Source organism: Pseudorca crassidens, chromosome 12 (genome assembly GCF_039906515.1).
Source record: "Pseudorca crassidens isolate mPseCra1 chromosome 12, mPseCra1.hap1, whole genome shotgun sequence".
Classification (NCBI taxonomy): domain Eukaryota; kingdom Metazoa; phylum Chordata; class Mammalia; order Artiodactyla; family Delphinidae; genus Pseudorca; species Pseudorca crassidens.
Genome location: NC_090307.1, coordinates 48,211,507 through 48,237,137, shown reverse-complemented (window position 1 = coordinate 48,237,137; position 25,631 = coordinate 48,211,507). Strand labels below are relative to the sequence as shown.

At 41.6% G+C, this 25,631-nt stretch overlaps 1 protein-coding gene across 1 annotated transcript in view; it reads right to left on the bottom strand.

Annotated features, from left to right (window-relative positions):
- CDH2 (cadherin 2) overlaps nucleotides 1-25,631 on the bottom strand; it is a 213,274-nt gene that overhangs the window by 10,351 nt on the left and 177,292 nt on the right. Inside the window, exons 12-15 of the mRNA XM_067699411.1 lie at nucleotides 23,783-24,016; nucleotides 23,248-23,481; nucleotides 21,149-21,288; nucleotides 1,020-1,184 (exon numbers count right to left, since the gene is read on the bottom strand). Coding sequence (XP_067555512.1) covers nucleotides 1,020-1,184; nucleotides 21,149-21,288; nucleotides 23,248-23,481; nucleotides 23,783-24,016 — 773 coding nt within the window. The remainder of the gene's footprint in view (nucleotides 1-1,019; nucleotides 1,185-21,148; nucleotides 21,289-23,247; nucleotides 23,482-23,782; nucleotides 24,017-25,631) is intronic.

Genomic DNA, 25,631 nt, shown 5'->3' with positions numbered 1-25,631 from the left:
GAACACAGGCCCTGCCATATATTCGCGATCAATATCAATATGTTATCATTTTCTTATACTAACAATAAAAATTCGAAAGAAGAATTGCAAGGCTTCCCTGGTGGCGCAGTGGTTGAGAGTCCACCTGCCGATGCAGGGGACACGGGTTCGTGCCCCGGTCCGGGAAGATCCCACATGCCGCGGAGCGGCTGGGCCCATGAGCCATTGCCGCTAAGCCTGCGCGTCCGGAGCCTGTGCTCCGCAATGGGAGAGGCCACGACAGTGAGAGGCTCGCGTACCGCAAAAAAAAAAAAAAAAAAAAAAAAAAAGAATTGCAGTAAAACTGTAGACATGATCAAAAGAAGCAGTATAAATCATCTGACTTCAAAACTTAAGGATTAAGTGTAGCAGAACTCTTGGTCAGTAATGAAATAAGAGAATACCATAATAATTTTGACAGTGGAAATCATATCTGTTATATTCAACAGAGAATTAGCTGCCTCTTGCAGAAGCTCTTAAAACTCCTCAACTAGACAAGTATTTAAATCACTTACATAATATTTAATTTAGCTGCTCTTCCTGTTAATCTCATATGATGGACCTGTCGTTGGGTAGGCACTGAATTCTCACCATTTGTGGCATTCAAAGGGTACAGTGTGAGGAAAATGAAAGTGAACTCTTATTACATGTATCGGTGTTAATAACTGAAATTAGAATTCACTATAATATCGTTAGCCTATTTATTACTTGTAATCTAGGGAAAAAATTCTTTTGGAGAGAGTGTGACTAATACTGATAATATATACGGATGTCATTTACAAATGCAGAACATTAGTTGATCCGTCTCTTTTGGGCTGACCAAAGCCATCTCATCTGTTCTCTGTTACTGAAGCCACATTTCCTTTTGCATAAAGTTAGGAAAAAGAATTGTGTTTTAATGAACTACATAGCTGTATTCCCAGCAACTTGTGGTCTCCATAGTACTAACTGTTAGCATAAAATGAACACCCTTATAAAAAAAAGTGAGTCTCTCTTTGCACCTCATTAATAAAGTCACCGATGTCCCCAGGGTGCGGGGCTGCAGATCGAACCGGGTACTGGGGCTCAGCATGGATGGGTCTCTCATCCAACCGTCGGATTCCGACCGGCTTGATGGCATCTGGCTCCACGGTATCAGGCTGCTGGAGCTGGCTCAAATCATAGTCCTGCAAGAGACAAAACCAACACCCCATGGGAGACGGGCATTAAGATGGAAAGTTACCACCTCTGTTTTTAAACTCACACCCAGAATGCATAGAAATGAATGAAATTTAACATAATGGAAAAGTTGCCACTAGGAGCTTTTCATGTTATGATTAAATATTTCTTTCACGCAGCTCTTTCTTCTGTGTTTTTCATTTCGACAGTCTGTGCGCCATCTGCTTTCCTATGTTCCTCATCAGTTTCCAATGGGAAACAGCAGTGAGATGAGGTCCCACTACAAAGTGACTAAAAAACCGACTAGAAAATATAGTTGTACCATAGAAGTAAAAGTACTAGCTTAATGTTGATGGGGTTCAGGACAGCTACCCCAAACTATGGCATCGTGGCATATTAAATATCTGAAGCTCAAGCACTCTTTTTAAAAACGGCAGAAGCAGGAACGTCCCTCTGACTCTTCCCACCTCACCCTTCTTCCCTGAAACAGGTCGTAACGTTCCCATGTGAAAAGCCCCCTCCTGGACCAGGAGGAGGAAAGTCCTCTTCATCATCAGAGACTAGGATTTGGGACCTAGAACTCTGCACAAACAAACCTTTCTTTAATGATGAAAGAATTACGTGTTTATGATATAAAACTCAGAAAATAAAAAAGCTATAAAGAAAGCAATCTCATCTGTAATTCTGCAATGCGGCGGTCATATTTGGGTGTATTTTATTACTATAATGAAATGTTATTTTTTTAAAAAAATTTTTATTGGAGTATAGTTGATTTACAATGTTGTGTTAGTTTCCAAGCGAATCAGTTATACATATACATATATCCACTCTTTTCTAGATTGTTTTCCCATATAGGCCATTACAGAGTATTGAGTAGAGTTCCTTGTTCTATACAGTAGGTCCTTATTAGTTATCTATTTTATTATATACAGTAGTGTGTATATGTCAATCCCAGTCTCCCAATTTATCCCTCCCTCCCTTACCCCTGATAGCCATAAGTTTGTTTTCTACATCTGTAACTCTATTTCTGTTTTGTAGATAAGTTCATTTGTACCCTTGTTTTAGATTCCACATATAAATGATATCATATATTTGTCTTTCTCTGTCTGACTTACTTCACTCAATATGGCAATCTCTAGGTCCATCCATGTTGCTGCAAATGGCATTATTTCTTTTTCTTTTTTTACGGCAAACCTTCTTAAAATAACTCTTAACTTCCTAGTTACTTCACCATTTACTACTCTCAGCCCAAACCCTTTGTCTTGTCAATTCTTTACAAATTTACTGTTTCTTTGTCTAAAGGGTATAAGCTCTTCTTGCTCTGGTCACTTCTTCAGGTCTTCATTCTCTTGTGAAGGTCCCCATGTACAGGTAAAAGTTTGATCAAACGTGTGTGCTCTTCTCTTGTTAATCTGTCTTTGTTGGTTTAATTTTCAGACTCAGCCAGGGACCTGAGGAGGGTCGAGAAAACTTTTTCCTCCCCTACAATGTTATATTGCTTTCATATTAAAAGAAACTGTTGCAAGTGTATTTTCCTTTACTTAGAGGAAGGCATTAGTTCATCAAGGTTTCAAAACCACTTCACTCCTCCCTCCCTTCAGTGGTCTAGAGCAGGGGTCCCCAACCCCCAGGGCACAGACCAGGCCCCACAGTAGGAGGTGGGCGGCGGGTGAGAGAGTGAAGATTCATCTGTATTTACAGCCGCTCCCCATCGCTCTCATTACCACCTGAGCTCCGCCTCCTGTCAGCATTATGGTGAGTTGTATAATCATTTCATTATATATTACAATGTAATAATAATAGAAATAAAGTGCACAATGAATATAATGCACTTGAATCATCCCCAAGCCATCACCCCACCCCACTCTGGTCCGTGGAAAAATTGTCTTCCACAAAACCGGTCCCTGGTGCCAAAAAGGTTGGGGACCGCTGGTCTAGAGTCTGCAAACTATTGTTGGTGGGTCCAGTCTGATCTGTGGCCTGTTTTTCTTGAAGAATGGCTTTTACATTTTTAAAGGATTATTTAAAACAACGGTAACAATAAAGAAGACAAAGAATATTCTACGGAGACTATATGTGGCCCCCAAAGCCTTGCTATCTAGCCCTTTAAAGAAAAAGTTTTCCAACCTCTGGCCCAGAGGTAAGAAGCCAGGGAGTGTGGATTCTCTTCTGGTGCAGTCCTGTGGGAATGTCTTGGAAATAACAGCCTGTTCACTTTGAGGGGCAGAGAAGAACTTGGGAAGAAGGATGCTCTGGCCATTGGGTGGACCTTCAGAACTACTTTCAGCTTTAGCATCAGCCAGCTGGACAGGAATGTCCAAAGACACTATAATGTGGAAATGCATCAAAATTTTAGGTTTGGGCAAATACTTTATAGTTTTCAAACCTCTAAATTCTGGTGATATAAAACGTCACATCCCCAGCTTAACTGAAATTCTCTAATTCACTGTTGATATTTACAGAAAGTACAGATTTGCTGGTACTCTTTTTAGTTCAGGCTTCATCTCTGTCTGAAACCAGCTCAAAACTGTTTACAGTTATCTCTATAGTGGTTTTGATTCATTCGACGCTTGAATATTTACCATGTTCTGGCAATGCTCGAGATCCTTTACATATGTTTGCTCATTTAATGCTCTGAACAACACTGTGTGACGTTAAGTTTTATTATCCTCATTTAAGAATTGAGGAAACTGAGTCTCAAATCACCCAAGTCATCTGTCGATGGCTCCATATCTACTGAGACACAGAGACAGGCTCTGACTTCAAATGGATTAGACTCTAAAGCCTAGCTCCTGGCGCAGGCATCCGGGAAGGCGAGTCAAGTCCCAGCTACAAGGTTGGATGGATGAGGGAGAAGGGGCAGGAAGGTGAAGAATGATTAAAACAACAAAGAAGTCACTGACATTCAACCCACTATGTACCAGGAGCTATACCAGCCTCCTGTAAGTGTCTTCTCACTGATACTTCTCCTTTCTTCTTTCTGAAGAATGCTTTATTACCATAATTTTAGATGAAGAAACAGACTCGGAAAGGTTGAGTAACTTGTCCAAGGTCACACAGCTGGTATTCGATTGACATGAGAATCAAAACCAGGTGTGTCTGACTTCCAAATGTCAATCTAACACTGAGCTCTGTTCGTTGAGACGCCCTAGTTGTTCTGACAACCCTCCCCTAAACAACTCTTAACCAAGGGCTTCAACTAAGCCAACGAGTGAAGGCACTCAGGAAAAGCTCCTCCTCTGAGGGATGTACAAGGTGTTACGGGAGGGGAGGCAGGCACACAGAGTAGGACAAGCCAGAGTGGGATGTACGGTTGGTACATCGCCAAGTATAAAACGCTCAGAGAGGGAAAGAGCGCGTTAGGTTCGAACCTTGAATGACACGTGGGTTTGGGAGAAAGGACCATTCTGGTGGAATCAACAGCGTGAGCAAAGGCATGGGGATGCTGTCTCCTTTTGTGAGGGTAGAGTATTTCAAAGCACCCATACAAAACTTGAGTGAAAACACCTTGATCTTGCACACATGGGCTCCATTTAAAATTTTATAGGACGTGTGAGTTATTTATAGACTATCTTAAGGCAGGCACATAATGGTATGACAGACGGGAAAGCCTTTGAAATGTTAAAATGTTATACAAAATAAAAAGAGGGCTTCATTTAGAGAATTCTGAACGCTTACATATGAAGAAGCATCGTTTTCCAGGTGATGTTTAATTACATAACTACCAAGCTTAACAGAGGGGCTTAGCCATGAGTAAGCGTGTCTTCTGACAATGATGGAAGCTTTTTTTTTTTTTTTTTTTTTTGCGATATGCAGGCCTCTCACTGTTGTGGCCTCTCCCGTTGCGGAGCACAGGCTCCGGACGTGCAGGCTCAGCGGCCATGGCTCACGGGCCTAGCGGCTCCGCGGCATGTGGGATCTTCCCGGACCGGGGCACGAACCCGTGTCCCCTGCATCGGCAGGCAGACTCTCAACCACTGCGCCACCAGGGAAGCCCGGAAGCTTTTTGTAGAAAGGGAAAAACAGACTCTAAGTACAGGGATGATGACAGTTAATAAATATTTTTACACTGAGGGTGAAAAATGCTCTATTAGAGATCTCAATTACATGAAATTAAGTAATTGAATCTTATGCTCAAGGACTGTCTTTAATCTGGTGACACATTCCTTGACTGTCCTCAGTATATCACGACAACTCCATATAAGAATACAGAGTGATTTCTTTGGCATAACTGGAGCCACGAGAGGCAGTGGGATGTTTCTTACGTGGAAAGGACTTGTCCACCTTGATTTCTTATACAGCTCCCACTATATCCAAAGGTTACAAGCAGAAATGCATTATGTTTGGTTGACAGCGTTGAAAAAATTTTCTAATAAGTTGTCAACACTCAGACTTTGGGATATTTTGCCTGCAAATAGGAAGATGTGGTGTAAAACCAGGCTTAACTTCTGACACAGAAAGCTGTTACAGCTGAGAGCATCTATCTCGTTTGGACAAGGACAGACCGTCCACTTGGCCTGCTTCGCTTATTAGTGTACACATGCACGAGCATATTCATTTACAGATTCTTACCTTCCTTTCCATAGCCCTTTCCTACTATCTTAAGAACCAGAGCAGGAAGTCTAAAGATGTCTGTGGTCAATATGTCAGGCCCATAGAAAGTGCTCACTAAAAATGTGTTGAATAAAAGTCTCAGGGATGACATTCATGCCAGATGTGCACAAGAGCAAGAAATGTGCTTTGGATCGCGTGACACACCATGGCAGTGATTCACAATGGGGAGGAAGGGAAAAAGACCCTGGGTCCCATTGCTGACACTCTTGGCCATGGTGAGTACCTCCCCCTCCGTGATGCAAACGTGTCATGTTCCTCAGATACACTGATATCTAAAAAAGAGGCACAAACCCACTGATTTACAGGAAACTAGAATTTGGGTTAAAACACGCGGCTTAACTCTTCTCTGTGATGGTTTCCCTTGTCTATTGCAAATACGGGATATGAAAATCTGATGGTGGTATGAAGTGGGCAGAAGTGTCTTCAGATCACAGAGATGGTTTTTCTGTCCACATCCATCTGTGCTCTATGGCAGAGTCCTGCCCCGAGGATCCAATTTTAAGCCTTTTGGTAAGGGGTCACTCTATGTGAAATTATACACCCTAAATTATATATCTTTATAATCCCATGATGCTTTACTTAAACACACAAATTACAGCATGTAGGATAAGAATTCTAAAGAGAATTACAGAGACTGAAAACATTCTCAGGGTCACTGGGTTCATGGCCTTACTTCTGAAGATTAGAAAAAACCCCAGAAGAAATCTTTATTTGGTTCCTAAAACTCTCTAGAGAAACAGTGGATCTGAAAATTCTCTTACAATTGTCAACCTTACTTTGTCAACATTAACTTCCCAGAGAAATCCAGTTTTCAAACTAAGGCCATGGAAAATCTTATTTTAACTAACGTTTGGAATATGTGTTATTTGGCAATGGTCATGAGAAGCAGGCATAGAATTAGGGTTTTTAGATATAAACATTGCAAGTAACTGAAAACACTTCTTTTTGGGTCTATGATTTAAAATGTCTTAAAGGTGACACAATTCTGGGAGAGTTACTAAGAAGTTAGTCAGCAGCTTTAACTCTGGTTCTGTCTTTTCTTATTAAATTCCACTGACTTGCAATGATCTATCATTGGTTCAGAAAATGATACCACGAATCGACCTGAAGGCATTTGGTTACGTTTAAATAAAATAAAATGCTGCTTCAGTATAAAGTGAAATTCTAGATTCCCAGGCAAAAATTTCAGAAAGCTCTGTGGCTGGTAGAATCTACAGAATCGTGCAATTATGTCTTTTTTTTTTTTAATTAATTAATTAATTTATTTATTTGCGGTACGCGGGCCTCTCACTGTTGTGGCCTCCCCCGTTGCGGAGCACAGGCTCCGGACGCGGAGGCTCAGCGGCCATGGCTCACGGGCCCAGCCGCTCCGCGGCATGTGGGATCCTCCCGGACCGGGGCACGAACCCGTGTCCCCTGCATCGGCAGGCGGACTCTCAACCACTGCGCCACCAGGGAAGCCCCAATTACGTCTGTTTTATAGAGCGATGAAAATATTCATTTACCGTTTCATGAGTATCCAAAGAGAGCTTACTGGGTGCCTGATGCCATTTTTAGCTCTGAGAGTGTGAAAGAAGGAAACCAGCCTTTACCTGGTGCCCATCATCTGTCAGGAGTTACCTTAGGTGCCTCCTTATGTGATATCTCAGACGCTCCAAGCAAAATCCTGCCAAGAGAGTGCTGTTCTATCCCATTGATTCCCGTAACTCAGAGAGGTTAATGATCTGCCCAAGATCATGGACTCAGTGAAACAGTGTGGAAGGAGCAAACAGAGACCACCAGAGCAAGCAAAATAACAACTAAAAAAAGCTGTATCTTCATATATAGAGAATAGAACTGTGGCTGTCAAGGGCGGGGCGGGGTGAGGGAGGGAAGGACTGAAAGTTTGGGATTAGCAGATGCAAACTATTACATATCAGACGGAAAAACAACAAGGTCCTACTGTATAGCACAGGGAACTACATTCAATATCCTGTGATAAACCATAATGGAAAAGAACATGAAAAACAATATATATTTGTATACCTGAGTCACTTTGCTGTACAGGAGAAATTAAACACAACATTGTAAACCAACTATTCTTCAAAAAAAAGGCTGTACCTTGTTGCCTGGGCCAGTGAAGAAAGGGACAGAAGAGTTTGCTGAAGGGGGGAAAATGAGGGGCTTTAAGAGCCAGAAGGGAAGTTCAAGGTGGTTATGCTAACTAGGCCGTGGAATCCAGGACTCTGGTCTGCGCACAGCCGGTTAAAGCCTCACTGACTTTCAGTCAGAAAGGAGTCTTCACTTGGGTCCAACAACAGTCTGTCACGTGAGGGAGGGGGAGGGCTCTCAAAGTTCCTGGTCCTTTCTCAGCCTCTACCGGTGAGAACCAGGGATGGAACACAAGAGCCAGTTTGGCTGGTTGGTACAAGTGGAAAATGTTCCTTTTACAGTAGCAAAGGCAAGGGCAAGTAACTTTCAAATTCCTATATAGATAAGGTAAATATTTTTAATGTTTCAAGACTGAGTGAGAGAAATAAAAATACTAACATGAAAGTAAATGGACAAAATTCTCAAGGGGAAAAAAAAAGGTACCCGATACCTTTTACTTTTTCTTGCCTGTGGCAAAGGTAAGAAACCCTTCAGTCAGCCACAAAAAGGAATGGAAGATGGAAAAGGAGAACATTATTACCTCACCCTATATAGCTCCTGGCATTAAAATAATTGAATAAAATAACGATAAGGTGTCAACACATTACTATACAGCCGCTGACAGCTAAGTTGAATACACTTGCAAGCTTTATGTAAATTACATTACAACCTGATTTTCTTTCCCAGTGAGGTGTAGTTACGATGGTTAGCTATTTACACAGGGGAATTGATGTGGAAAACGAGGTTGATTCTAGGGATTACGAAAGCCCCCAAAACAAAAGATTTGCTAACAGCTTTTCTGGTTTAAATCATAAGCCTAATAGAAATAAAGTAACTTGGAGACTTAACATATAGATGAAGGTCCCCCATTCTGTTTTCATCTCACTGGAGAGCCACTTTACCACTCCCCACAGTGGGAGGGAGGTGAGTCTCCATTAAACACATTCATGGCTTCTGCTTCCGTGGTTTACCGTTCATGCTGCCCTGTCACAGCTTCTTTTAAAATTCTGTTTTCGAGAATGAGCACATTCTTTGGTGCAAAATTGTGGTTCTGCTTCAGAAACTGGCACTGTTGAAATTTTGTCACAACTTATTTCCCATTGTAAAATTATGGCGTGTTTTTCTGGAAACACATGCAGCAAATACAATGCAATTCAATTTGATTCAACAAAGTCTTTCTGAAGAGTCTCTTGGGCCACAGACTCGTTTACTGACCTCATAGAGCTTTTAGTCTAGTGTCTTTTAAAAGGACACATTTAAAGCTAATATAAATTTAACATAATAGATAAAACTATTACAAAAATATGGAAAATGAAGGTGTAAGGAGCTGTGAAAGAGGTGTTGCTGAAAGAAATAAGGATGTGGATACACAAAGCATTTCTAGCAGAGTAACAGGGGCTTCAGAAAGATGATATGCTTCTCTCAAAATGTAAGATTTATTTTTTACCCTGATGTTTGTAATTTCCCATTCTTTCCATGTAATTCAGTTACTGCCTTATAAACATGGACATGTTTTTTTAACCCTTTCAAGCACTGTCTTGGGAGACAAAAAGTATAGCTTTCTGAATGCATCTTCAGTAATACATTCTCACCCCAAGCCCCAACTTCTCCTTACGTAAAACAAAAATGTCACCACTCTGAAAAGGTCAAGGTCATTCTGTCTTAGCGTGACCTATTATTCTACCTTGGAGGAAATCTAAAGATAGGTAATAAAGGAATAAATAATAATAGTAATAAATAAATAATAGTAATAAATAATAAATAATAAAGGAATGGCAGTATTTGGTTGGGAATATGGTGACGGCATCAAAATCCTTCACTCGTTTATGTCACGTTGTTTTGGAATTTCCTAAAGAGATATAGTCTTTGTTTTAAGATAAATTTACAAATGAAATCAATACAGAAAAGGGAATATAGTATTGTGATTTTAAAAAATGGATTCTGAAATCAGAGCATCTGGATTCAAATCCCGGCTCTACCCTATCTATCTGGGTGACCTTGGGCAGATTACATACATTTCCTGTGCTAACCTTCAGAGTATTCAACCTTTGGACAAAAGAGTGAATGAAGACTTCATTAATGGAAAGACGTCTATAGCAGGGATCAACTTTTCCTGTAAGCCCTGATAGTAAATATTTCAGGCTTTTGGGGCCATCGAGTCTCTGTCAAAACACCTCAACTCTGCTGCTGCTGTGTCATAGTAGCTATAGGCAGTACGTAAGCTGTGGACATGGCGCAAGGCCACACAAAACGGAATTTTTATAAAGTTCCAATACAACTTTATAGAAATAGGCAACTGGTAGATCTGGACAACTGGTAGAAGTCTGGCATATATCACTTAGTATCCTAGCTTTTTTTTACATCCTGGTAACACATACTTGGCATACAAATCTTTATCTCTGTATTGCTGGGTAACTTTCCATTCCTCTAAAACTAAATGTAATAAACTTAAAATCAGTCAGGAAGAATAAACATTAAGATGAATTACATAAAATATTGTGTTAATTTACGTGAAGTGATCAGGATAGTAAATAAAATTCACGTGCAAATCAAGTGCACATTAAAAATATTGAATGCCCAATAGGGAATGGGCACCAACCAGTTCAGACCATATGTTGTCTGTAGCCTACCAGTGAGTCACCTGGCCATGAGGGTTTTTGAAAACAGCATGAAAAAAGGGATGGCAGTGTGCTAACCCAAATTCCTGGTGAAACTTTCCTTTTGTGAAATCAGTGTCACTCTTTCAATAGCTAATATATACTGGAGTTTGCAGGTGGGTATAAATGCATGAACAACTTGGGAACATATTTACAAGAGTGTGCTTTGGCCAGCAATGAAAATGTTGAAAGTGGTCTCCACAGCTATGTCCAGAGTCAGCCATCTGTTAGCTTGTTTATAAAGCAGAATGATTTTGTAAAGCAGTTATTTCGAAGAATCAAATATACCGGTTTCATTCTCTGCTTGAGTCAGAGGGTCAGGCTTGGTTGCCCACACTGGGGCTGGTTCCTGAGATTGGTGGCTAATCTTTAGAGACCGTCTTGGCTCAAGCAGAGATCCCTGGTCTCAGGGAAGTGGCTGGTTTGGTCTCCAGGTGCTTTCTTGTACCTGTGTCTCATCCTTCTGTCTAGGTATCCAGCGTGGATTTTAGATTTTAGTACCTGTTGCCCAGATTGTATCTCAGGTCTTTTAATAACTTGGCTGCTCAAATTGCTTTTCTAAGATTCTACACTTGTCAGTGTCAAAATGTGCTCCATTTTGCAAGCCATGCTTAACGAATTAATTGGGTCTTACCCTTTGCCTGTTCTAAAGCCAGATTACCAGTGGTCATCTAATAAACTGAGGCTAAGCGCCCAGCCTCACTGTTTCTACAGAGTAACACCTGCCTGCCATAGACAAGCAAGAGTAAATAAAACGTCTTTCATGTGACCTCCATCCCGGTGCATAAGAGCTGGGCCTCTCAAGTCACGTGGACCTGGGTTTGAAAACTGGACTAATGGCAATATCTACTGCATAGGGTTGTTGGGATTATAAAAGATTATAAAAGACACGTGAACTGAGAGCAGAGCCCAGTGCCTGACACAGGACAAGTATGTAATGAAACACTGGCATTTATGAATCTGATCATCGTTTCCTGAAGCCATCACAGATTTCAAAAAATGAAAGTGAAGTTATCAGGCTGTAATGGTTCAATTAACCCTGTAGAAAGACTTGCAAACTAAGAGATTCTGGAAGAGGGCCCAATGCACAAACATTCTATGAGTGCCTGCGAGGTGCCAATTGTCCTAGATGCTGGAAGAAAAAAATGAATGTGACAAGTCCCTGCTCTCAGGGCCTTTAAGGTCAGGACCAGGGCTGCACACAAGATCTCAAAATAGAGGCAGACATGGGATATGCTGTGGGAGCACGCAGCAGAGACACCTGATTCAGCCTGCGACCCTGAGAGATGTCCTGAGATGGAATCTTGGGGGCTGAATAGAGTCAGGTAGGGCAAGACTGTGGACTAAGCCATAAAAGTGTGAAATAGCGTGAGACAGGTTAGATGTATAGGAAGTTCAATTCTACTGCAGTTTAAAATGCAAGGTGGAGGATCAATGGGAGGTAAAAGTGAGTCATCAACCCGCAGAGTCCCCCTTCCTCAAAGCCAAACCCTGAGTCACAGGAACTGTGGGTTCTTTCCCCAGCTCAGTCACTTCAATTCTGTTAAATGTGCTTTCTGAGTCATGGAGATGCTGGGGATCTGATCTACTGAAATACTGAGACTAATTTCTAGAAATCGCGGAAGACATTAATTTCATTGGAAAAAAAAAAAAGCCAGTTGACACTCATACAGCAATCACATCTGGATCTTTTGGGCTTTGGAATCCCTGCCCACTAAAAATAGCTCCTGGCATGACTCCTTTTATCCTTAAATACGTGATTCCTTTCACGGGCAAGTGCTGGGCCTCGATCAAGAAGACTTTAGTATCCCCGGGGCGCAGGGGCAGTGCTCCCCAGGTGGGGGACAGCCGCTCTCCCTGGATTTAGGTGAGCCTGACACACAGTGTCCCATTTTCCTGCTGGACCTCCTGTGTCTCCTCCGTGTCCAGGGACCCACTTCTTTCTGACACATCTGGATGGGTCAGATCGATGCTCTTGATCTAGCTGTGGGTAGTTACTGTGAGAAAGCATGTTCTCACAGAACCTCAGAAAGATTCTCTAAACTCAGGTACCTAACCGGGGTGGCTAGAGCCTTCCAGCTGGTCACCAAACCCATTTATTCTTCTCTCAAGGCAGGAGTGGAAGTGATGTGTCTCATTTCCAGGCCTGGCCCATGAAAATCTCCCACAAATCATCCTTCCTGCCCTTCTGTCACCCAGTGACACATGTACGTATGGCTAGGGTGACCTTGGAAGCCACATGTGGAAGATGGGGGAGTCACTGGCGCGCTGAGTGACTGCGTGGAATGGCACGAACTTTCTCTCTCCATTCCAAACTCCCATGACTCGAAACCCAATTACGGCCAAGTAAGCAAGAAATAAACTTCAATGAGGCTTAGGTCACTGAAATCTTGGAGCTTGTTCGAGCAGCTAGCCTATTTTAACTAAGAGATCTGCCTAAATATATTTGTGGCTAATTCTCGTTCTTTCTGTCTCTTTTTCAAAAACCAGTACCACAGGAGACTATCCCATGGTTTCAGAGCACTGTAGTACCTCCTTCCCATAGGAATTTGGTTTTGTTCATCCAAAGCATAATAATTATTATATAATTGAATCAGAGTCTGCAAAAAGGGGTATCTCCAAAGGATAAGCTGATAACATAAATCTATAAAGCTGGCCTGGTATGGAAAAAAGGAAACCAACAATTACTGGAACGCGCTTGCTGCTTAAAGAAGACGTCTCTGTTTAGTTTCCAACAATCACTGCCACGTCAGGATGCAGGCCATCTTTCCATTTTTTGAGAGGACAGGAAGAGCCAGAATTCTTTTATGTGAATTTTTGTCGGTTTTTAAACTCTGCCAGCTGAACAAAACACAGCTGTGGGCTTTTCATGAACAGACCCCCTGTGTCTGAACTGTGACTTTCAAGCGATCCAGAATCCAGCTTTCTGACATGGCCCCGAACCATCAGGGCTGGTAGCAGGTACCTTCTCAGAGAGCTCAGAACCATCTCTAGTGCAAAAGAAACTAGCCCAGAGCATGTCTCTAAGACTTCAGGAACCAAGTTTGGGCATTCTGAGAGTCCCCATCGGCCTGGAATGTGAAGCCTGCTGAGCCCAAGAGGTGCTGGGCCTTGGGGCAAGAGACCGAGAGCAAACAGCTTATTAGCCCATCGTGAGGCTCTGCTCAACAGCAGCAGTAGGTATGGGAATTCAGAGCGGTACCCAGTGGATAACAAGGGCTGAGAATCCAAGAGTGACCCAGAGAGCAGCGCCTTCATGCAGCTATTCACACTTTCCGTCCGGATCAGCTCTGACCAGCGTCAGCGTTAATCTCAAATGAGTTGACTCTGCTTGTGCAGATGATACGCCTGCTCCCTTACTGCTACCCTTGTTCCCCTGAACCACCAGCTGTGGTCCTAAGGCCCCCAGCATCCACTGACTGTCACTGGAGAAACTTCTGAACGTGCGTGGCAGCACCTTCTTCCATAGACCCAGAGCCCCCAGACAGCCCAAGGCCTCGGGAACGGAAAATCTTCCCAAGTTAAATTTTAAGAGCAGAGAAAACTACTGTAGTAGTTTTCATTCACCCGGAGCCTACTTCAAGAAGGGGACGGCCTTCTTCCAATAAATTCAGATGACATTGTGAAAGGCACTGTTTTCGTTGCCAGGCTGAGTTTCAGCTTTGCCAAGGAAGGTACCATCTTCTTTGGGCTCAGGCCTACTGCGATTTAATCCCCACCTTCACTACTTTCTAACGGTGGGGACCTTCTTTGCTGGACTGGGGGAGGGTCAAATGAAATTACGGATATAAAGCACTTAGTACAGGTATTCAGTACCGTGCCTAATACGTAGGTTACCACACACACCCTGCCCCCCCAACAATAGCTTCTGCTGTTATTATGGAGAATGAAGCTGTATCATGTCAAGAGGTTTAGGCAGAGGTTGTTTAAAGACAGCACTAGTGAGTATTACAAACATAACACACATTCAGTATATGTCTGTTTAATGTAACAGTAATCGTAATTAAGTCTAAGATTTAGAGAGCAGGAAGCTAACAGTTTCTGTTTCCCATCCTGGGGCTAAAAGGGGATGGGTTCCAGGAGAAGTGAACTATCAGGTGGTTCCACTGTACATTCACCCGTATTTTATTAGTGATTCTGATATGGAAGGAACCAGATACAAAGATCGTGAAAAGGGAGCCAGGGTCTGCAATCAGCTCCACTGACCAAAAGGGCACTGAAGGACATTTACTAATGAGGATAATTAAACATGACCTGATAAATACCCAAAGCCCCTCTGATCACGGCAGTGAAGCAGATAAAGAAGGGACCTCACCCTCTCGAAAGAGACTGGGCATTATACTGAGTCTGTCCAACTGCCAACAGCGCTGTGAGGAAATAATGGTTGTGTTCAGAACACATCTAACGCCAGTTTCAGAAACGGGCCCAACCTAGTCACATGACAATGGAAACCAGAGCAGAATATTCACACGCACCGAGACAAGTCTACTGTCCACAAGACAAGAGAAAAGATGTGGAGGTGTTTTTCTGGTCTGTTTGTTTTGTTTTTCTTTTCTTAGGCTCTATAGTTTTAGCTATTTTGTTAAAGAAACTAGCAACCTGTGTTTTGGCACAGAACTTAAACAGAGATGCTAATCAACAGCAGGGAAGATAAAGGCTCCCTTGTAAAGGACTGGTTTGCTTTGTTTTCTTTCTAATCAGTTAGCTCCTTAAGGACACTTCCTCTGGGCGGGAAGAATAAGAATTTTGGCTAAGCCAGCTTTAGGCTAGGCATCATAGCCTCCTGGCGACAGCTGCTGCAGACCTGCCTTTGCCTGTAGCCACAAGCCTCCACCAACTAGCTAAACTGACCTCTGAGGTCTACCCATCTTTGAAAGCTGATGATTCTGAAAGACGGTCTGGCAGAGACGTCCGGCGGACCACAGCCTGATCATGACAAGCTGTCTGCTTCCTGTGGCACCGTCTCCAACCACATCTGGAGGTAACACCCATGCTCTGTAAAATACCTGCTACGGGTAATAAAAATCGACCAAAACTTGTCTAGAATGTAACGTGGCACCAGTTCCATTTCCGAGGCTCACTCTTGTAAAAACATAATGTCTTCAAAAAAAAAACAATAAAAAGTATGAGCCAAAGTCTGTTGCCAAAAAGGCTTAATGCATGCTTCAAAGAAATAGAATTTCTAACAGGGAGCCACATGTGAATTATGGACAATAGTATACAGTATACTTCACAAAACTGAACTTCTCAGGAACCGGCTATGACTTTAAGACTAAAAAGCAATGGCATCTTGTTTAGAACATGGAGAAGCATTTGGCATAAATTCACTTAGAAAGTAAGAGTATTAAATAAAGTGTTTCTTTTTCTTAAGGAAAAAAAGTAAATGATAAAATCCATCCAAAACTTTAAAATAGAAATCTTGATGAATTCTATTGGAGAAAATATCCTAACAGATGATAGGGAGATATATTAGAAAGCTCTAGTAATGAAAACAGCATGGTATTGGCCTAAGAATAGACAAATAGGACAACTAGTACAGCACAGAGCATCTGGAAGCCCCCCCACAGGTCCACACATATATAACCACCTGCTTTATGACAAACGAACCCCTTCAATGCAGTGGAGTTGGGTTACCTTTTTAGTAAACAGTGCTGGATAGCCAGCTAGGAAGAAAACAAGAGACCCCTGATCTATATCTTTTTTTTTTAATTGGAGTATAATTGCTTTATAATGCTGTGTTAGTTTCTGCTGTACAATGAAGTGAATCAGCTATATGTATATCTATATCCCCTCCCCCTTGGACCTCCCTCCACCCCCATCCTACCCAACTAGGTCGTCACAGAGCACCGAGCTGAGCTCCCTGTGCTATACAGCAGGTTCCCACTTGCTAGCTATTTCACACATGGTAGTGTATTTATGTCAAACCTAATCTCCCAATTTGTCCCACCCCACCCCTCTGTGTCCATATGTCCGTTCTCTACGTCTGCTTCTCTATTCCTGCCCTGCAAATAGGTTCATCTGTACCATTTTTCTAGATTCCACAAATATGCGTTAATATACAATATCTGTTTTTCTCTTTCTGGCTTACTTATACTACACGAATAATCCATTACAGATGGATCACAGACTTAATATAATAGGTAAAACCATAAAGCTTCAAGAAGGCAAGATTTTTTTTGGGGGGGGCATTCATTAACTCAGGGAGACAAAGTTTCCTTAAATAGGTATAAATGTACTAACCATAATGGAAAAAACTGATAAATTAGACTTCACTAAAATTAAAAACTTCTTTTCATCATAAGGTACCCCTAAGAGAATAAAAAAGCAAGCTACAGAATAGAAGATATTTATAATACATTTATCCGACAAAGAACTGATATCCATAGTACAGAAGGCCCTCCTACAAATCAGTAAGAAAAAGACAAACAACCCAATAGAAAAGTAAACAAGCTGAACAGACACTTCACAGAGAAGATATCAAAACGGCAAGTAAGTCAGTAGGAACATCCCAATTAAATCATAATGAGGCATATACCACCAGAGTGGCTAAAATTTTGAAAGACTGAGAAAACCCAAGGGCTAATGAGGATGTAGGGCAATGGGAAGTCTCGTATGCCGCTGTGGCCGGGGGAGTGTGAACTGGTACAATCACTTCGGAAAACTGGCAGGATTGTACTGAGGGCTGCACCTATATGCATATTCTAGGACCTAGAAATTCAATCCCTGAGCACATACCAGCGCAAGTGTGCCAAAACACAGGCATAAGAACATTCATGGCAGTTTTATTCATAATAACTCAGCTGGATCAACTCAAATGCCAAGTGTAGTAGGATGGATAAATAAAATGTGGTCAATTCTCACAACACAACAGTATTTGGCAATGACAAGAAATGAACTACTTCTAAATGTAGCATGGATGAATCTTACAGATAAAATATCGAGTAAAGGAAGCCAGGCAGGAAAAGTACCTACTGTATAACATCCATTTTTATAATAAAATCCAAAACCAGGTAATGCCCATCTATGGTGATAGAAATAAAAAATACTAGTTACTTTTGACACAGGGCATACTGCCTGAAACACAGTGAGTTTCTGGGGTAATGGAAACAGGCTTTGTTGACATGAGTGATGATTATACTCTTAAACAGGGAGGAAGCCTTCTGCTTCTGGTTGGGATAGAGAAAAGCATGAGATTATCACTGACACTCTAATGCTAAGAACGAGCCAGGTATGTTACTAAATCACAGATTTCTGAGAACATAAGATAGCTAAAAACATAATGAGATCTAACTGAATGAAAATAAAGAAACCAGCAAGCCCTTTCTAGGAGAAAGAAGACTCATAACTGTTCTTATCCCCAGAGGAAGAGTGAGAAGAGTCATTCAATGGGAGAAGGACGGATCACCCCGACTCTGAAGGAAACTTTAGTGGCCATGAGTGGATATAGGCTTGATGAAGTCACATCCTTGGGGAGCCCGTACCTACCACCAGCTCCTTCCCATAGGCCTTTACCTAGTGCACAAAGTGGGGGTCCACCAAAGGGTGGGTGCAGGGCCACAGATCTGTCATACTAAGGAGGGAGTTTGGATTTGATAATTTCCAAAGAGCAGATGGGGTGTGCATCCAGAGACCGGACGCTCATGAGGAGGCCGCCGCAGGTCAGTGATGCTTCTGACCTAAGTGAAGGCAGTGGCCTGGATGATGGTGAAAGTGAGTGGATTTCATGAACCACTTTAGAGGCAGAGGAGACAGAACCTTCGGTGTAGGCTTCCTATGCTGCATATTTTATTCCGCTATTATGAGGTCCAAGTTAGAGTGAATAAAAAACCCGTTATCTAATTTTGTCACAATTTTCTATAATGAGAACTGCAAATGGGAATCGTAACAGGATCAGAGAATGGGTGGAGGCTCTTGATCTAGACGGAACTGCCATCAAAGAACCAAGAGGCAACAGGAAGACACCACAGGAAGACCAGCGCTATTTCAATAAAGAAACGAGCCACTGAGGTCAATCCACAGCAAGTTCCAGAAGAGTCTCTGGACTATCAAGAAAGTGGGTAGGAAGCGACACACTCGTGCCCAAGAGTTGATCTGGGAGCAGAGAAAATGTCCCGGGTCAGGTAAAGAAGAGGTTGAAGATCGATAACAATTTTAATAAATCTTGCAATAGGTAAGTTTTACCATTTGATCTCAAGCATCAATCTAAGTGGACACAGTCAGTAAAAGTCTTTCCTAAAATAACGACAACAATAAAATTTCATTAAATAATTTCTTAAAGGAATTGGAAGGGAGGAGAAAAAGCCAGATCAGCTGACATCAAGTACCCTGGTCCAGACCCTCGGAAGCTGTGAAATATCTTGGTTCTTGATTCTAGGCAGCATCCAGTCATGACTGATGTCCTTCTAGTTGTTACTATTTTTACCAAAGTTTCACTGAGTTGGGTTTAGGTTTATGCCTAGAAAATTATGCACAATGACATGAAAAATAAAATGCTGAAAGAAGAAGACTTATGAGATAATGTGATCAGTATAATGTTTGCTGTTCTTGAACATAGCTCAGGAAAGTGAAAGGACAGATTAATGAGGGATTAAGCCAAACATGAATTTTAATATCCAAAGACATTTATAAGCAAGAAACCCTGGGGTATATTTATAGAGCCACTTTAATTAGTCAGTATTCAAAACAGCTTTACACATGAGTCAAGTTTTCGACAGATTTAAAATACACATCTCTTCTAAATGAGAGAATTGAGGTATTGTAAACCAAGCATGGAATCAGGAATCGGAAGATTCGGGCTTGAGTTCTGACTCTGCCAGTTACAGACTTGGAGAGCAAATCACAAAACCTGTTCAAATGGAAAACTCTGATGGACTGCCACAAAGATGAAACACAACAATGGGTGTGAATGTGCTTTGTAAAACCAAAAGCGATATATTATTTCCTCAAAGGAGTAAAGAAGAGAAAGAGAACATATGTTCAGAAATTTGCTTGAATTAATTTTTCAAGTTAACAGTCCTATCACTAATGTCTACGTATATACTCTGCAGACAAAGTATTTTGAATTTACTGATAATGATCCCAGACCCAAGGATTCTGGGTTCTTTACCTGACTACTACCCCCAACACTTGCATTAGTATATGGAAGTGAGAGCTACCCAATGTATCTAAGAAATACCTCTCACAGTGATTGCTCATGGATTATACTCATACCTTCCAGATCATTTCAAAAGGAACTGTATATTGATAACTATATAGTTAGTTTAGGCTGTATCATCAGACAGACCTGGATTCAAATCCTACTTCTATCACTTCCTAGTTGTATGAATTTATAGACTCCAACAATCCCTATCTGTTTGCTAACACAAAAGTGGACATAGTCACAATACAGTACACAGCTTTCAAAGATTTAAGAGGTAACAGCATTTAATGTGCTTAGCAGAATGCCTGGTATGTAGTATAGACCTTGAAAGTGTTAGTTATAATGATAGCTACAATGCTGCTTCCCAGCAGATAAAGTTCTTCATTTTCCACGTATTGGTCATTCCCATCCTCAAACAGGGATGCAGTTCCTTATGTACATACAGAAGCTCATGTTCTATAACCAGTCAGGAGCTCAACATTTATTAAGCAACTACTATAAGCCAGGCACCATGACAGACATCACGGGTACAGAGGTGAGCTAGATATTGTCTCTTACATTCTCAAGAATGTAAGACTCTTGGGAATTCCCTAGCGGTCCAGTGGTTAGGACTCAGCACTTTCCCTGCCAGGGCCCGGGTTCAATCCTTGGTTGGGGAACTAAGATCCCACAAGCCATGTGCGGAGTGGCCAAAAAGAAAAAAAAAGTAAGATTCTTGAGGGCAAATCTTTGTTGGCTCTGCCCACCTCTGTTTCCCCAATGATTAAAATAGTGCCTGGATTATTGAATGTGCTTGGTAAGTGTTTATGAAATGAATAGCTTGTGCTTTTTCTGCCATACTGATAAAAATCCAAATTCCAACATAGAAACTACTTTTACTTTTAGTTTGGATATGCAATGAAGAAAAACTGTAAAGAAAAACATTTTTATCAGTACGGATATAATTAGTATTAGGTGTAAATCCTGGGCTCCTTGAATCAATGTTAATGATCTTCTCACAAAATAAATACAATGACATTTGGCACTTTGGGAAAAAAAAATCAATAAGCAGCACTGGTTGGAAAGAATTCACCAAGTGTCTGAGAATGTGATAAAGGAAAAGAAACTTGATCCCATTCTTTTACTCTATGTATTAATATTTTCCCCACCACTTTAATTTTTTGTTTTTGGTTTGTTTGTTTTTTTGCGGTACGCAGGCCTCTCACTGTTGTGGCCTCTCCCGTTGCAGAGCACACGTGCAGGCTCAGTGGCCATGGCTCATGGGCCCAGCCGCTCTGCGGCACGTGGGATCTTCCCAGACCAGGGCATGAACCCGCGTCCCCTGCATCGGCAGGCGGACTCTCAACCACTGCGCCACCAGGGAAGCCCACCACTTTAATTTTAAGATGATAAAATTTCACTTAGAGATTTAAAGATTTAAAACATTGCTCACCTGGTCTTCTTCTCCTCCACCTTCTTCATCATATTTTAAAATATTATCTCTTACATCGTCTTCTGGATCAATTAAAAGTTGCTTGGCCTGGCGTTCCTTATCCCGACGTTTCATCCATACTACAAACATCAGAACGAGGACTAGGCAGCAGAAAGAGAGTAAAGACGTACAGTGTTGTAATTTTAAAAACTCGACCTGTCTAATCACAGTCTTCAACATTAAAAATTTATACTTATATGGCTGGAAAACTTGTAATGTGTCTTTTACTCTGTTACCTATTTCTGGCCTCACATGACCAGAGCCAAGACAAAGCAGAGGCCCTGAGCGCTAGGTTTAGAGTGTGAGGACCCGGGTTCTGCAAACTGGTGCCCTGTGAACTCACTGAGTGGACGTCTGTCCTCAGTTTTACCATCTGCAAATGGGGACAAAAAACTATTTCTGTCTTTTACTTTGTCTTGCCAGAGGATAGGATACGCTTAATATAATGGCTTGTAAATTTTAGAACAGCAAACAACAGTAAGTGAAATAGTCACTCGTTATTTAATTGCTGTTTCATTCCAGTTGATCCGTCATCATTCTACTCCCCAAATCAGAGAGAAGGGCACTTGTCAAGGGCAGGACGTGCTTGCCAAGGTGCCTTTGGTAGTACATTAGACCTGGATCAGCGACCTGATCATGAGGATTTTTGACTCCCAAGGGCCTGGGTCCTTCTACTGAACTATTGTGCTTTTCCCTTTCCTATTCCACTGCATGTTTCAGGTAAGAAGGCCAGGGGATTAGTTTGAGCACTGAAATAACATTAGGCGTTCATGCTTTACATTTCTGTGCCAGGATTAGAATAATAAATTTTCCAGTGCGTTGATGCTACAATCAGCATTGATTCGTTTTCCTTCAAAATGGCTTGAGTCACTTCTTCATGCCACAATCCATCAGCTCTAAGTCTTTCTTGATAAGGTTGGTGTATATGCCCCACGTTAGTTGAAACTGAAGCATATCCTTAAGTGTACATCTAGTGCACATTCCTTCTAAAATCTAGGGCTATCAGTTTACATCCTGAAGCAAAAGATTTAATGACTCTATTTGAGCACATTTTTATTATTGGCCATAAAAGTAAATATCCTCCTTTTAAAGCCAGATACATGATCTCATTTGCCATTGTTCCAGGGCTAAATCCAGCAAGTGGATTATTAGTACAGCATGTAGGTTTCAAATTATAGTCAGAGTAGTCTCCACATAGGAAGTAAAAAATGCTTAGCCCTCTACAGTAATTGCTTAAAAAAAAAAGGGACAGCATTCTAAATTACTAGAACACTTGCAAATGGAGAAAACATAAAAGAAATGGCCAACACTTTCAAGAAAGTGATTGGTGCATAGCATGACCGCACAGTAAACTAAGTCCTGCTGCTATTCAACAATACAACACAGGGTCCAGGCAATTTATTCTTTTAACCTGCATGCTTACAAGTGGCTCCTAAAGTACTTCCCAGTGGTTAATTCCTTGCATTCCACTGAACCAAAGACTGCAAAGTATTTTAAAAAGGAGCAATTCCTTAATCTAGACTTGCTCTAAAGACAGACAGTTTATTGAGCTGTGCAATCATTTCTATTATCCAATGTGCTGTATGAAGTACAATCTCTCACTATTTTATGCAGCCCGTCGAAAACAAATACCTTGATCCTTGCATGACTAGAGCAGGTTGCTGACTGCACTTTATATGAAGGAAAGCAATACACTTATTTTCCTAAATCACCAACTACGTGCCATGAATTCAGACTCGAATCCTAAGAGAAGGGCTCCAACTGAGCACTGTCTAATATTTTTCTATGAAACGAGTTTGCTACAGCTCCCCAAGCGATCAGCATCAGAAAACTGCAAAAGGGCACGAAAGAGGTAGCCTGGCTGGGTTTGCTGCAAACATGTAAGTGCTTGCAAGGATGCTCAGGGCTTCTCTCATTCTGAAGTGGGCGTGGCTGCAAGAAAATGCTCAGAGGTGGAAGAGGGTTGTTAGGTTATGATGAAAGGCGACAATAAAAAGTTACTTTGCTAAACATCCTAGAAGCAACAAGAATTACACCTAAGAGACGAGGAAAGTACTCACTGAGCAGGATGATGATGCAAAGCAGGATTGCAATGATGGCGCCCGTGCCCAGCCCTGCGCCCACAATTCTATCCACATCTGTGCAGTCCCCGTTGGAGTCACACTGGCAAACCTTCACGCGAAGGATGGAAATATTTGACTTGGGAGGATTACCCGAATCTGTGATTATGATTGGAACTTCATATATCCCGGCTTCAAGAAATTTTATCTTTAAATTGAGCTGAGCAAAATCACCTATACAAAAAAGGGAAAAATACAGTCTGATAGTTCATACATTACACGATTCAAAAACACATGGCATTTTCCAGAACGTATTACTCCCGAATGGTACATATAAAGCAGTTTTCAACTACCCTGCACTGTCAAGTTTTTTTTTTTTTTTTTGTCTTTAAGGGCTTCTAATATCTTATTTAAACTTTAAGTAGCTTTTAAAATACATTTAAGGGGAAGATAATAAAGCACTTAAAATTAACTTTTCATGCCAGGTCAAAGCCTCTCAACTGCACATATATTCAAATAATGAACCTGTTCTCACCATTAAGCCGAGTGATGGTCCAATTTCTCTTAATAGTCACTGGAGACAAAGGAAGATCAAAAGCAAATGGTCCAGCGTTTGGATCAATGTCATAGTCAAGTGCCGTGATGTTAATTGAATTGGGGTCCGGAGTTTCGCAAGTCTCTGCCTCTTGAGGTAGCACTTGAGGGGCATTGTCATTAATATCAAGTAAATAGATCTGCAGCGTTCCTGTTCCACTCATAGGAGGGATTCCTTAAAAGGGAGAAAAAAACCACAAACCGACGCTGAACAATTCTTTCCCTTGAGACTCACTTACGATGAAACTAAGTTTCCAGCCTGCTTGCCCCTATCACTGCGTAACCTTGGAAGAATGTAGTTGCCACAGCATCTCGGCAGACTGTTTTTGGTACAAGGCCACTTCATGCCTCTTTTGCAGGATGACCCTGTGCTGCCCCCGCTGGGGCTGCGGGCGCTGAGGGGCGGTAACAAGGCGCATGCGCACGCCCCTGGCCTGGCCAAAGGGTGATCCGGCGCCCTCGCCGTCCTTACTCTGGGCCCCGTGCACATCGCGCTCCTCTAGGCACCGGGGATTGTAAGAGAAGCAGAACCCCGGGCTCATGATCTCATGGGCCCTACTCTTTGAGGGAGAACCAAGCCGTGTGCACAAAAGAACCCAAGAATGCTTTTCAAGCTCAGACACTGCTCTGAAATATCGAAACAGTCTACAGACAAGTGATATGGACCCACAGACCTCATCTTGGGGAGGAGCCCATGGAGAAGAGACATGGTATTTACTGATCAACCAACTACCTCCTTGAGAAAGTATTAGGTTGCTCCCTATACGTTATTTGTCATCCTACGAAGTAGGTTTAAACAGATAGGCACCGAAGTTGCTGTAAACTGGTCACGGTCACACCCTCTTAGAAGTGGTAGGGTTGCTAGTAAAGACTGGTCTGCCTGACCCCAAATCCATTCTCATTCCACTATAAAATGTGGTCTCTGTACTCATCACTTGTGAACATTTAGACTGGTGACTTGGACTCTGCTGTGTTATAAATATTTATACATAAATATATAACTAATATATAAAATGTAATGAAACCATTATTATATAAACATTATATTAAATATATAAGACAATTACATTTAATCATATAATTGATATATATTATATAAATCTAATATAATAGAAATATAGGAATTTTCTAAACAAGGCTGAATATTGAAACCCAGAGGTTTAAGTGACCTGCCCAAGGTCATGAAACCAGGAAGGTGTACACATACACTCCTCAGGAAGGGACAAGGAGAAATCTCCACGGACCTCCCTAAGGAGTACGGGTGGCTCTGAGAGCAGGGAGTTTAAGGTGGAGCGGTAGGATGGCTGTTCACCATATTCTAATAGCACCAGAACCACTATGATTCTTTGTAGTTTGAGTTAGTTTCACATTTATTATCACATTTAATATTATTTGACTGCCATAACAACTTCACAGAATAGCAAGCAGCAAAAACAACAATTAATAATGAAACAAAGGCACAGAGATTATAACAGCTTGTCCAATTATTAAGGAGCAGAACTGGGGCTCTAAATCCAGTCTTGTGATTTAGAGTCAAGTGCATTTGCAAAGCATCACAGCTACACAGATTTAACTGCTCACTTCTCTCTTGTATCAAACACCCTTTCAAGTAGAAAACAATCCACCTTGGTGAATGAAAAATCTGGTTGTAACTCACAACCAACATATATACATATAATTTTATAGCTCTTTAAATCTCAACATAATGGTGCAAGATATATTACTTTAAGTTTCACTGTGGAGAAAGCTACCACTTACATATGGCGAGACAAGATACAACACACACGAAT